We start from the raw sequence: 13,179 nt of genomic DNA, 5'->3' as shown, positions 1-13,179 counted from the left end.
AGCCACTCTCCATCTCCGATACGACACGCATTTTACGAAACGTTTTTGCATTTGCATCAGTTTGCTGCTCTGTTAGCGGTGGTTGGCGTCTACCTTCATTTACAAATAGATTCTTTACCTCAGCGTCCATGGGTATATCTTATCATATTCATCTGGATCTTCGAGAGATTTATGAGATGGTATCGTCGTTTTTCGATCAATTTCAACCTCAGAGGCGGTGGTAGTACGATGGTGGTTATCAAGGCTCTTCCTGGAGAAGCATGCCGAGTTACCTTTCATCTTCCACATCGCATCGACGTCAAACCTGGCAGCCACGTCTATGCATTCTTTCCGACCATAGCTTGGTGGATGTCGCATCCTTTTTCTGTTGCATGGGCTGATCCTAGCACCTGCGTCACGGCCCCCAGTCACCCAACAGCGGCGTGGAACGAGGCATACAACCCGTACGAGAGAAAAAATCTGTCCGACAGCCTCGGTCTATCAGATCTCGAAAAGCAAGACTACATGATCAACGAACTCCGTCAGGGCAACAAACGAAGGACATCTTTATCGCTCGTCATCGCCGCACGAACCGGCATGACCCGCAAACTCTACAACAAAGCCCTTGCGTGCCCCAACAGCACTTTGCGCACCTACGGCTTCATCGAAGGACCCTACAACTCCCACACCTGTCCCATGGGTAGCTACGGAACCGTGATTCTATTTTCCGGCGGCGCAGGAATTACGCACCACATGCTACACGTCCGCGACCTGCTTCTGCGCGCCGAAGAAGGCTGTGTAGCCACCCAACGCATCTATCTAATCTGGTCCATCCGATCCACCGAAGCCCTAAACTGGGTCCGGGAATGGATGGATGCAATCTTGCAACTACCCAATCGCAGACAATTACTCGTCATCAAACTCTTCATCTCCAAACCGAAAACGCAACACGAGATCAAGTCACCCAGTGAGACAGTGCAAATGTTTCCTGGACGCTGTAGGCCGAGCGTCGTTCTTGAGGAGGCGCTTCTGCGGAGAGTAGGCGCTACGGTTGTATCTGTCTGTGGACCCGGCGCGTTCACGGATGAAGTCCGGGCTGCGACGAGGGAGTGTATGGGGCAAGGGATGAGTTTGGATTTTGTCGAGGAGTCTTTTACTTGGTGATTTCGCTTTTATACAATTCTTCTTCTTCTTTATTTTCTCTCCCTTCGATTGTTGGGAGGTTAGACCTTCAGAGGCATATTAGACATACCTAGACATTGCATTCTTTGCTTTCATACCTTCTCCGAATCTATATTAAGGGTAGCTTTGTTCTTTTCCAAGGTTCTTGGAAGATGGCCAGCTTCTAACCGCTACGCTATGATTGATACTCCCTTGGCGTCTATAACATGGAAGCTTTGAGCTGACATTCAACACACTCCGTCAATAATATACTAAAAAAAGAAACTCAACAATCCTAGAGACCACCCGAAAAAGGGCTGACCGCAGGTTAATCATTTCAATTCTCTATAAACTTTCATTATCATTCACGTTTCCCTCTTCTTCTTCATCTGAATCCTCGTCATCATTTTCAATCATCTCAACTAACAGATTCCCACCGCGACCAATCCGTTCTCGCACCGAGCCACCAGCTTCAACTTCGTAGACTGTCCGGGGCATGGGGGAGACTAATCGGAAGCCGTACTTATGCTCAAAGCCGACTGGTTCGGTAGCAAGTTTCTCAGATTCCTGCTCCTCTTCGTCCTCAGCGGCGGTCAGTACTTCGTAGCATTCTACAAAGGCGTATACCTCCTCCAGATCCGCATCTGGTGCAAACTTGCGAATTACGCGCTCGCCGGAAGGGAGCCGGATGCTGACGCGGATTGCGTCTTGAGCTTCAGGTTCCGGGGCAAGGTTCTGTGCACGCCAGTTTTTCCATTGCTTCAGATCAGCGGCTCGTTTCTGTTCTGCTGCGGCACGGGCTGCCTCTTCCGCCTCGGCGCGCTGTCGTTCGGCTTCTGCTTCGCGTCGTTGGCGCGCTCGTTCCCGGTCCTGAGCTAGCGAGCGCTCGTACGCTGAATCCTGCTCTTGACGCAAGGTGCGGGAGGCTTGTTGTTCTGTACGACGAGCCCGGACCCGGTCGAGGGGTTCTTTGTTTTGTGAGATTGCTGTGCGCAGTTTCGTTAGAAATTCCGAGGCGCTGGTGTTTCCTGGTATTCGGCCGATGTTGGACATAGCTGTTGTCCCAACGTTGGGCGTATGCACAATCACAGAGGCAAAAGGGAACTTGGTACAGCGCAGGGAATTGGCTACTTGGTATGCCTCTGAATCTTGCACGTTTCCGCCCCATAAGAGGATCTGGTTATTTGGATCGTTGATATATTCGACAACTTGTCTTGATAATAAAGTCTCTTTGACCCAGTCGCTCGTGCCGTCGTGTTCAGGTGACAGTAAGACAACAATGAGGAACTTTAGTTCTTGTTGCGCCTTTTCCAAGGCCATGTTGTATCCATTCTCGAGAAAAGGGAGAGAATGGCTGCCGTATTCTTCCTCGAACTCACGTATGAATCTGGCCGCGGTATCCTTGGGTGCCAATGCTCGTCGACCACTCGTATTTAGATTTCGTTGTAAAGGAGACGAACCCGTTGTAACATTCAGCCATCGCGGCAGGAAAGGGAACAACGTCCCAAAGAGCCGGAACGAGTTGTATAGTAGACGATATATAAGATTGAGAGGAGAGAAAAGAAGGCTGAGGATAAACGGGGGTCGAAATGCCGGTTGATCCTCCGGTTGCGTTTCGATGCGAGGAGCAGGCTCGAGTCCGGCGGGTCGAGATGATGACGATGACGATGCGGAAAAAGAGGCACGCGGAGGCAGCTCGTCAATGTCGTACATGAGGTTTTGAGTTCGGCGGATGTCTTGTGGTGCGTTCAGAGCAGCACGGGCTTCTTCGACGGGATCGGGGCCTTCGCCGTCGAAGAATTTGGAGATTGCAATCTGTGCGATCAGTCAGCCTCGCTCTACGATTGATAGACAGCGTATCAATTGAACATGCCTGGACATTCCATTGTGATCGTTGCAGTAGTGGGATTGCAGCGTCTGGTTCCTGGCCCGTGACATTCATGTACGTCTGAAGAGCTTCCTGTTGAGTGGAGGAGAGCTCTCCAATGTCCGCGCCTCCATCCTGAGAGGACATTCTGGGCTGTCGCAGTCGGACTATCTAGAGCAATACCCCATATGTTGGCAAGACAGCGTGATGTCTCGGATAGCGTGCGTCAGGGATGCTAGATACCAGATGTGTTAGTCGAGCGGACGAAAGAGACAGCTTGAGGCTTCCGCTGTGCTGGTTACGGCAGCTGGCCCGTGCACTATGACGATTATCTATCAGATAACTACATGATATGTAACTAAGTAGCAGATATCACAGCGTCAACGACTACTACGATTGTTTATTTATACTGAGTTATCCATGGGCTTCATTTGAGTACTTCATAGACTGATGCTCTATAACAAGGTACAACGCATATGCATTCCTAGCGTCTTGTGGCCTGCACAATTAATCCGCTATATATATTCGGACACATAGTCGATAAAACATCTCCGGAACCCTTCAATGTACCAGCATCGAGCCGGAACACTATTTCATGGTATTTACTCTTATGATAGATCCGATTCCATCCAGATGTTAGATACAACTAAGCAAATAGCGATCCGTCCGTAGTAAACTGCCTCCTGTAAATGTTGTTTTAGAAGAGAGGTTTCACAGTGATATGAATGGCCCACTCCGCCGATAGTCCCATGTCCCCCACCGCGCGACACCATTCCTCCTTCATCCATGCCCGCCTCATCAGGACGCCAGTACAGCTGTCTTGCTGCTGCGCATTCGTCGTCATTCGACGTCTGGCAGGATATTTGCGAATCGTATAGGAGAAATTTGGAATAGTTGCCTGCGATTATATTAGGCATTCGCCGTCTAGCCCGCTCTCTGCCTAGAAACCGTCCGTTTAAAACTCGACTTCCCGCCGGCTCGAAACAAGGAGGAATGCGGTTTTCTCTCAACTCCAACTGCTACCTATTTTCGCTCATACGCCGATTCAATGGGGAGCGCCTGGCGCTGAATGTTGGCGCCCATAAATCACCAGTTCAGCCATGGCTTCCACGGCGAAATCCGGCCTCGATGATTCCCGTCGCAATTTGGGATCGCCGAAACTCAGGGGACGAGGTTGGTATATCCTGAGTTCAAGATTGATCGGTCTTTGCTGATAGACATGGCTTCAGAGAATGCAAAAGATACACTGTGTCGAAACGTGACTATATACGGAAAATGTCGATATGAAGATAAGGGTATGCGTGAATCAAAATGATAGTTGGATGGCGACTAATCCGATTTCTCGCGGCAGGCTGCGCGTTTAACCACGATCCTCTCAAGTTACAGAATCAGAATCAAGTTGACAGGTGAGACCCTTACCGAAGTACCGAACGCAAACATCGCGTCGACCGAGGAACAGCACTGACATTGTGTTTTGGTCAAACAGGAAGGGATTGAATGTCGACTCTCCCAGTTTCACACCAACGTTATTAGCAGCGAACGGGTCAACACCGAAGAAACCCAACACCATCTCTCCCAAAGCTGCAAGCGCCGCTCCATTTCTCCCGAAAGGTTCGATCACTTTCAACACGCCGTGTAGGGTGAAACTGAATATCTGCTAATTATTGAAAAGGCCCAGGCTCCAGCGCACAATCAACACGCTCAGATGCAGGAAGCTCAGAATGGTCTGTAGCCGAGATAGCAGACTTTGTGCCGCAAGGTTTTGATGGCGGGCAAGTGGTAAGTCCCTCCCTCCTTCCGTGTCTGCACCGACCGTACCTGCCGTGTGTTCAACACACCTCAACCTCCTATTTTTTCTTTTCTCTCTCCCGACAATCTCTTCTTTCCATTCCTTTTCCTCTCGTATTCGTCTGTGCAACCATGCTAGGATGGAGCTCGCGTTAGATGTGTCACCTCTCAGTCTAGACGCTCGTGCCAATCCATTCCAACCGCGAGCTGTTCAGCGTTCCGTCTCCCTTCCTTTTGTTTTGTCTCCTCATTCATCATCCACCCTCGAGACTCCCCATCGCTTGATCGCTTCTGAAGAAGACATTCCTCACGTTGATCCCCGCAATATTACTATTCCTGTTCAATACTGTCCGCCCCGCGTGTCTCCGGGGTCTGAGCGTGACGTTGGCCACAATGTTGTCGTGACTCAACTACATTTAGTATTACCGCTAACGACCGACACAGGTCCCACTTCAAGGTAATGGAAATGGTGTATTGAGTCCAGCACCTCCTTTTGATCCTTTCGTGACACCGCAAAGCTCCATAGCAGGCAGCTCTGCAGTCACACCTCACCCTGTTCCAAATCCGTATTCGCATGAAGCAGCAGTTGCTGCTTCAATGGGGGGTGCCTTCTTTGCGGGGCAAACTGGATTCCAACAGCCAGTTCAGTATCATCTATACGCACCAATTGGTCCCCACAGCACAAATATTTCAGGATATCAACGAAATGTCCACGACCTTTTCCTGCCCAATGATTTCAGGGAAGAACTGCAGAAAAAAGCGGCTGCCACTCTGCAAACGCTACCGAGTAAGTTCAATTTCTGCCTGGACGAAGCAGTCACTAATCGAATTTGCAGATTCATCCTTACCAGCGCACGTGGACCATTTCCACTCCTTGGTTCCTCTAGACCTCACTCACCAGAAGAATGCGGCGATGTTTGGATTCCCGAGCTGGGTATACAAAGCTCAGTCGAACAAAGATGGCAACTTTTATGTTTTGCGCAGACTTGAGGGCTATCGCTTGACGAATGAGAAAGCCATACGGTCCGTCCAAGCGTGGAAAAGAATTACGAACGGCAGTGTTGTTACGGTCCACGATGCGTTCACTACCCGTGTGTTTCAGGATAGCTCGTTGATCTTTGTCATGGACTATCATCCACTGTCCAAGACATTGGCAGAACAACATTTGGGAGCAGGGAATCGGTTCAACGCACGCAGCAACGCGCATATCCCGGAACAAGTCATGTGGAGCTATGTCACTCAGATTGCATCGGCATTGAAAGCAATCCACAGCAGTGGCCTTGCAGCAAGGATAATCGATGCCAGCAAAATTCTGCTTACAGGCAAGAATCGAATCCGGTTGAATGCATGTGCCATTATGGACGTCGTACAGCACGACACACAGCGATCTGTACAGGATCTCCAGCTTCAAGATTTGGTCAATTTCGGCCAACTTATGCTGAACCTAGGAGTTAGTGCTGCAGGCGCTCTTGGTAGTCCAAGCAAGGCCATGGAGCATTTCACTCGTGCTTACAGTCCTCAATTGAAGAACTCCGTGTTTTGGCTTTTGAATGGTCTGCAGAAAGACCAGGAACGCAGTATCGACATATTTATCAGTGGAATATCATCGCAATTGATCTCTACGTTTGACTCGGCGCTACAATTGGATGATCAGCTTACTTCGGATTTGAGCCGCGAGCTTGAAAATGCGCGATTGGTGCGACTTATCACGAAACTAAACTTTATCAATGAGAGGCCGGAATACGAACACGACCGCCAGTGGTCAGAAAACGGGGAGCGATACTTTCTCAAACTCTTCCGGGATTACGTGTTTCATCAAGTCGACGCGCAAAACAATGCCGTCGTGGACCTTGGACATGTGCTGAACTGTCTCAACAAGCTCGATGCAGGCACCGAAGAAAAGGTGACTCTGATCAGTCGAGACGAGCAAAGCTGCTTTGTAGTTAGCTACAAGGAGCTCAAGAAAGCGCTTGAGTCATCATTTCAAGCTTTGCTGAAACCCGTGAGGCGACTGCACTGATCGTCGCTTTGAAGAATAGAAGCAACATGTTGGCGTCTTCGACGTATATCATTGGACGGACGATCAAAGGACATCACAGCGGCCGGTTTGAGTTTCTGGAAGTATCTAAGCTTGGCTTATAAGAACTACAACGTATATGGTACGAAGAATTATTTTGATGTGTTGCTTGAAAATTACAAATGTCAGAGAAAATCATATCATTCAAATAAATCAATACATTCGTCTATTTCATTACCCGTCATACTTGATCTGACAAAAGCTTTCATTTTAATTATTCCTCTGCCTGCACAAATGGATTGGCAATCTCCTCGCTACCGTCCGCCGGCGAGATGAGGACCAGAAGAGTGCCACGAGCAACGATCAAGCCAAGTGACCGGGTAGCCTCTTTTCCCGATTCATCTACATCCGTTAGTACCGTTGTACGCATAAGGGGGATATGTAACATACCGCGCATCTTCTCCTTGACGTCGTCCAAGACAAGGTTCATTAACTGATCATATCCCTTGAGGATTCCGCTGACTATACACTCGTCAGCGACTTAAATTCCTGTAGTAGTCCGTTCAGGAAAAGAGAGACAAACCTTCCCGACCTCCATTAAACTTAACAATGACTTCCTTATCCATATACTTTGTCAAATCCAAGATATTCTCCTTTTTGGGCTTCTCCTGTTGGTCGCGGTCTCCCCCATGTCTGTCTCCTCCTTGATGGCGTGCACCGCCACGGGTGGAGCCGCCGCCCCGACGGTCACCGCCTCCTCCTCCGCCGCCGCGAGGGCCCCGACCACCGTGACCACCACCACGGAATGAGCCTCGTTCCGACATTTTGTCTGTATCAACAGGAAATATGAAGTGTGATAAGGTACCTCTGGGAAAGGCTGATAAAATTTTTCTATGTCCTTCTTCCTTTCTTTTCGTAATGATTTTTTGCTTCTGCCCTCTCGTCAATCCCGTTCGCCGGCTCACTGATAGGTCGCGCAAAAATCCTCGCAGCTAGCGTTATCAGTAATTTCGAGCGGTGAGCTCTAAATCTCTGCCGAGTTTCAAACTCAGAGGGGGCTTTCTCTCTGGCCCTAATGCGATGGTGATGGTGGTGGCAGAGCTAGCGCTGATACGTAGCACACCCAGTCGCCCAAATTAAGTGAAGGATGTAATTAGAAGTTGATGTCACCCCGCGCAGTCAGATCAGACGACCTCCTGCAATGGAAACGGAGAAATGTGGAATGACGGAATTGAGAAAGGAGCGACACAGACACACCCTGGCGAACTCGAATTGATCAATGGGGGTGGCTCATGCGGTGTTATGAGGGGAGGGGGTAACAGAAATGCGAAGAGTCGACTGGCTGAGTGGAAAGAGTAAGCTCGAATCCATGTGTGGTCGTGACTTGGTGAGTACGTTTTTCATACAGTGTCGTATTAGACGGTACCATTAAAAATATTACGACTGTGTTAGCCAGTTATGTGCAGCTACTTCTGTAATTAACTTGAGCGGCTACGTATGATGTATTACGGTACAGCACAACTGTACTGTAACAACCCTCGGTGTGCGCAGCCAATCAGAGATACGTATACAGTCAGACCCAGCGGAATCTCCCGGCGGAAAGATTCAGGTCCACGCTCCGCTCTCGATTTCACCCATCTTCCCTCCGGACCTGGTACCTTGTACGGCTATGTGCGAGATTAACTGAAATAGCGAGAAAATCACTTTCTTGTGATATATCCCAGTCTTCCACTGTCGCTATTTATGTCATGCTGAACAAGCGCAGGCAGGAGGACGAAAAATAGCGCATGTCGTCGTAGTCCTGTCCGTGTCCGTGATCCACCCCTTCGTCTCTCGCTGGTTTCCGATCCGCCCGCTCTAGACACCGTGACACACCACCCTCCGGTCTATTATCAATTCCACGCTTGACTCGCTGTCTTTGAGTCACAATGTAGTGTGCATGTTCCAAGGACGAAGCCTGATTGCTGCCCGCTTCCGCATTGTCTCGTTGCAGATACCTGTGTATGAGTGTAGAGCACGTCAACTCTGTACTTGGTACAGTACGTAACAAAACGACTTATGCATGCCTTGCATTGATAGACATCGACACTACTATGTAGGTACGTAGTACTACGTAGGTTGTAGAGAAGCAGTGCGGGAATTTTCTTGCCAAGTCCAGCGTGTTAGGCCTACGAGCGTCCCGGCCGGCATCGCAAATCTTCCTCCGAACCTCCACCCCCTCCAGACTTTCCACGCCCACTCAACCTTCCTCTTTTTTGCTTTGTAACATAGAATTCACAGGCTGATCTTTTATTCGATTGAAGATTGAAGGTCACTGATTCGTATAGCGTATCGCCTCCTTCAGTACTTTCGCAGCTTTGTCTGTTGTGACTTTAGCCGCCGTCTTTCCGGGCGCCTCCTCGCACTTCTTTCCATCGCACTGCCGATCCAGTCCGCTGTATACTATCTCCACGCTGATTTCGCCCTCACGACAGCACATGGCCAGCCTATAGTCTGATCGTCCGACATAGGTCGATTATTTCCCTCATTGCTCTAACCGTCTATTTATACGAGCACAATATTCTCTCATGGAGTCGCGAACGGTGACGGCGGAGATTCCGTCTCACAAACGCCCACGGTCCCCGTCGGGCGACTTCTCGCCCACCATTTCCAAGATGCCCAAAACACAATCCAACTCTCTGCATATCAACTATCTCGCTCGCCAGTACCCGGACAATCTGCCTCTTGTCTCGACAGATGATAGTCTACCGAACATTCTGCGCCTGATTGGCGAATACGATGGCGTCTTACAGCGACACGAGAGTATCGCCGGTAATCTCGGCGCATGTCCTCTGGGCCCGATTCTCATGAAGCGCTTTGAGCGCTTGTTCGAGGGGCCACCGCGAGTGCTCAAATCTAATGGCAAGGAAGGCACCAATGTGACTTGGCTGGATGTGGTGGAGTTTGCGAAGAGTAAGCCGGAGCAATTTAATCTGGAAAAGACTCGGAATGGGGTTCGCGTGTGCCAGTTTTATACAAAACAATGCAGAGTGGAGATTTCGGAGGAGGATTATGTGTTGATTGCTTCGGGTATGCCGCAGAAGCTCATACCGCCTCAGCCGATTGATGAGGATGAGGAAAAGGAGGTGGGAGTGCTGGAGATTCTAGAGAAGAATCTGCAGCAGATTACTGCTATGGCAGATTCTGGTAAGTTTTCTTTGCTTCGTATATTGTGGAAGGAAGCTAATCTCTATAGCTGCCGCGCGCGCAAGACAGTTGAGCTACCGGTTGAAGAGCCGTCGCAACGCTATCGTCACCCGCCGTGAAAACGACCGAAACAAGTACTCGCAGAGTCCTCCGCTGCATGAACATGGTAGTACAGACACTGCAGTCAATGGAACTGGCTTCAACCCTCCGTCTCCACCAGGTGGTTTCGTTGCTGTCAATGCGGGCAGGCCGGTCGACGCTGGTGACGAACACCCTAGTCTTTCTTCGCAATTTATGCTCAATCATCCGAACACGGATAATATTACGATAATCAACGGTACCAATATCAAAGGCGCATCGCCAACAACACGTGCGGAACTACTCAAAAAGTTTCTCACAACCGCAGACAGGACAGGCCGAAGTGGCCAGTCGGAGGCTGAAGACTCCTCATTGACTAGACAGTCGTCGCGAACAGGACCGCGAAGATCAGAAGCATCTGAGATGCCTCCTGTCATGTTTAGTAACTCGACAGGCACAGTAGCGATTCCAAATACTCCGCCATCGCTGCTACCTCAACCGAAATCAGTCAACCATCACGAACGGGATGATGGCGGTCCCTTTAAATTGGAGATGGTCGCACGCATGGAGGATCTCCAACGAGGAGAACGGATTCTGCCGCCGTGTGATCGATGTCGTCGCTTGCACATGGATTGCTTGAAGAATCTGACAGCATGCATGGGTTGTACCAAGAAACATGCCAAGTGTTCGTGGAAGGATGTCAAGGAAGAGGAACTCCGTGATCTTCAGCCTCGCCAACCGCGCGCTCATGTTGATGAGCAGCGAGACTTTGCTCGGCCTGCTGCTCCTGATAGCAACAACCATCAAGATGAGCATAGTGCAGATCACAGTCATCCACATCACAGCAATCTATATACACCCCACGACAACCATAGTGAACCGCACCCTACCCCCCACAAAGCTTTGGTGCTGGCACAATCGGAGCCACCATCTTCTCATCCGTACAGCCAGCACCAAGCGCCTCGCGAACATGCGACAGCACCTCGACGAGCGAACAGCGATGTTCACATCATGCTCAACCACGACCAACACCCGGACACTCATCACCAACATCATCACCACCAGCCACAACACCAGCATCAACAACATCCGCCGCAACCCCAACATCAACATCAGCCTCAACACGACCGTCGAAGCTCATTCCACCATCGCAATATCCTTCACGATAATAACTCCGTTAATAACGCTAATACCCACCACCGCAACAACCATCTCCGCAACGAGACGGATAACGATCCCGATGCGAATTCGAGATTGATGCAAGCGATTAAAGACACAGTTGATCATCACAGTACGAGAGTTCAGAAGCATATACGAGATGGTGAATAAGACGATTTGTCGAAATCTTTTTTCTTCTCTGGATATATTTGCGGCATTTGAGGCATTGGGTCTTGCATTGTGTTTGCGTTTTGTTTTTGTATGATACCATGATTATTCGGTGGCTTTATTTCTCGAGCATATATGAGTGAGCTGATTATATTATCTGTAATTGATTTATTCTACTTAAGATATTCTTCAAGAGGCATAAATATAATCTTGATATCCAGACAGCCAATCGGAATACATACAATAGCTGACCCCACCAGGGCTATTTCCTGGAGAAAATCCGGAGTACTTACCTGCCTGCTCCAACAAACACTCGCTTCAATCGTTAGGCACTGCACTGGAGAAGAGGCGTTTCCCCACGGATCGGAATTACGGAGGTCTTACTCATCTTTTTCAAGAAAATTTGAGTCAAATCGACCAGTAAGACGCTGAAAAACATCGGATATAGAGAGTGAGGGGTAATTCCGGCGTGTCCATCTACCGTTTCGGATATGACTTTAACCCACGTCGACATGCGACGTCGGATGTGGTCGAGCATCGGAAACCCAGTCTTGTCTACTATGTTGCGGATGATTATTCGTATATATCCATTGATCTCTCATTGACATATCACAACTTACCAATCTCACCTCATACAAATCTTGAAACTGAAAAAAAGATGGATCCCTCCCTCGTCAAAATCCCTCCCTTGCGGGACCTCACAATCGATAATATCACCGAGAACGTGATCCTGATCAACTCGCTGTGCGAGGATGCGCGCATGAAATATGTGCTGGAGCGATTGGTCACGCATCTCCATGACTTTGCGCGCGAGACGCGGCTCAGTTTTGACGAGTGGATGGCTGGGATTCGGTTTTTGACGGAGACGGGCCAGATATGTACTGATGTGCGGCAGGTACGCATATCCCCCCTTCATCTTTTCATAATGAATGAATGAAAAGAAATATTTATCGCTGACGGGATTTTGCAGGAATTCATCCTCCTCTCCGACGTCCTCGGCCTCTCGCTACTGGTCGACTCAATCGATCACCCCAAACCCCCCAACTCGACCGAAGGCACCGTCCTCGGCCCCTTCCACACGCACGAAGCACCACAAATGTCGCACGGCGACTCCATGTCCCAAGATACCGCCGGCGAACCTCTACTAGTTGTCTGCAACATCAAAGACCGCACCGGCCATCCGATCCCTGGCGTAAAAATCGATATCTGGGAAACCGACTCCACGGGCCATTACGACGTCCAACACGCCGATAGGTCAGGTCCCGATGGGCGATGCGTAATGCACTCCGATGCAAAGGGCGAGTTCTGGTTCAAGGCTATTAAACCAGTGCCATACCCAATACCGCATGACGGGCCAGTTGGGAAATTGTTGAAGAAGTTGCATCGTCACCCTTACAGGCCAAGTCATATGCATTTCATGTTTGAGAAGGAGGGGTACGATCATTTGATTACGTCGCTGTATCTAAGGAATGATCCCTACGAGACCTCGGATGCGGTCTTTGGGGTTAAGGATACGCTTGTTGTTGATCTGGGGGTCGTTGATGCGACGATTGCGGCCAAGTATGGCGTTAAGGAGGGGACATTGTTGATGACTTATGATTTTGTGCTGGTTACGGATGCCGAGACGAAGGCACTCAGGGAGCATAATTCGCAGGTTGCGTTGGATAAGTTGGGGAGGAAGGTCAAGATTGTGAATGGGTTGCCCATCCCTGATTTGGATTAATCTTCTTTAATGGCTGAGGTATGAACGGAATGTGTAATGAAATTGATATGGTAT

General features: G+C 49.5%; 6 protein-coding genes across 6 annotated transcripts; 4 read left to right on the top strand and 2 right to left on the bottom strand.

Annotated features, from left to right (window-relative positions):
• Nucleotides 1-228: 228 nt before the first annotated feature.
• On the top strand, nt 229-1,143 carry BHQ10_002305 (uncharacterized protein; the record flags this gene model as incomplete). The annotated part of the gene is made up of 1 exon (XM_040874437.1): nt 229-1,143. One exon carries the CDS (start codon nt 229-231, stop codon nt 1,141-1,143), a length of 915 nt encoding a protein of 304 aa, XP_040730810.1.
• Nucleotides 1,144-1,485: 342 nt separating this feature from the next.
• BHQ10_002304 (uncharacterized protein) lies at nt 1,486-3,154 on the bottom strand (the record flags this gene model as incomplete). The annotated part of the gene is made up of 2 exons (XM_040874436.1): nt 1,486-2,955; nt 3,020-3,154. 2 exons carry the CDS (start codon nt 3,152-3,154, stop codon nt 1,486-1,488), a joined length of 1,605 nt encoding a protein of 534 aa, XP_040730809.1.
• Nucleotides 3,155-4,107: 953 nt separating this feature from the next.
• Nucleotides 4,108-6,815, top strand: BHQ10_002303 (uncharacterized protein; the record flags this gene model as incomplete). The annotated part of the gene is made up of 7 exons (XM_040874435.1): nt 4,108-4,180; nt 4,237-4,302; nt 4,359-4,413; nt 4,494-4,618; nt 4,680-4,786; nt 5,240-5,582; nt 5,632-6,815. The coding sequence occupies 7 exons, from the start codon at nt 4,108-4,110 to the stop codon at nt 6,813-6,815; spliced, it is 1,953 nt and encodes a 650-aa protein (XP_040730808.1).
• A 271-nt stretch (nt 6,816-7,086) lies between these two features.
• Nucleotides 7,087-7,636, bottom strand: BHQ10_002302 (uncharacterized protein; the record flags this gene model as incomplete). Its single annotated transcript, XM_040874434.1, has 3 exons — nt 7,087-7,214; nt 7,263-7,334; nt 7,396-7,636. The coding sequence occupies 3 exons, from the start codon at nt 7,634-7,636 to the stop codon at nt 7,087-7,089; spliced, it is 441 nt and encodes a 146-aa protein (XP_040730807.1).
• A 1,830-nt stretch (nt 7,637-9,466) lies between these two features.
• Nucleotides 9,467-11,405, top strand: BHQ10_002301 (uncharacterized protein; the record flags this gene model as incomplete). Its single annotated transcript, XM_040874433.1, has 2 exons — nt 9,467-9,998; nt 10,048-11,405. The coding sequence occupies 2 exons, from the start codon at nt 9,467-9,469 to the stop codon at nt 11,403-11,405; spliced, it is 1,890 nt and encodes a 629-aa protein (XP_040730806.1).
• Nucleotides 11,406-12,060: 655 nt separating this feature from the next.
• On the top strand, nt 12,061-13,125 carry BHQ10_002300 (uncharacterized protein; the record flags this gene model as incomplete). The annotated part of the gene is made up of 2 exons (XM_040874432.1): nt 12,061-12,297; nt 12,373-13,125. The coding sequence occupies 2 exons, from the start codon at nt 12,061-12,063 to the stop codon at nt 13,123-13,125; spliced, it is 990 nt and encodes a 329-aa protein (XP_040730805.1).
• Between the last annotated feature and the right edge of the window lie 54 nt (nt 13,126-13,179).

Source organism: Talaromyces amestolkiae (assembly GCF_001896365.1).
Source record: "Talaromyces amestolkiae strain CIB chromosome Unknown scaffold3.1, whole genome shotgun sequence".
Classification (NCBI taxonomy): domain Eukaryota; kingdom Fungi; phylum Ascomycota; class Eurotiomycetes; order Eurotiales; family Trichocomaceae; genus Talaromyces; species Talaromyces amestolkiae.
Note: the sequence above shows the minus strand (reverse complement) of the source record. Positions and strands in the feature narration are given on the sequence as shown.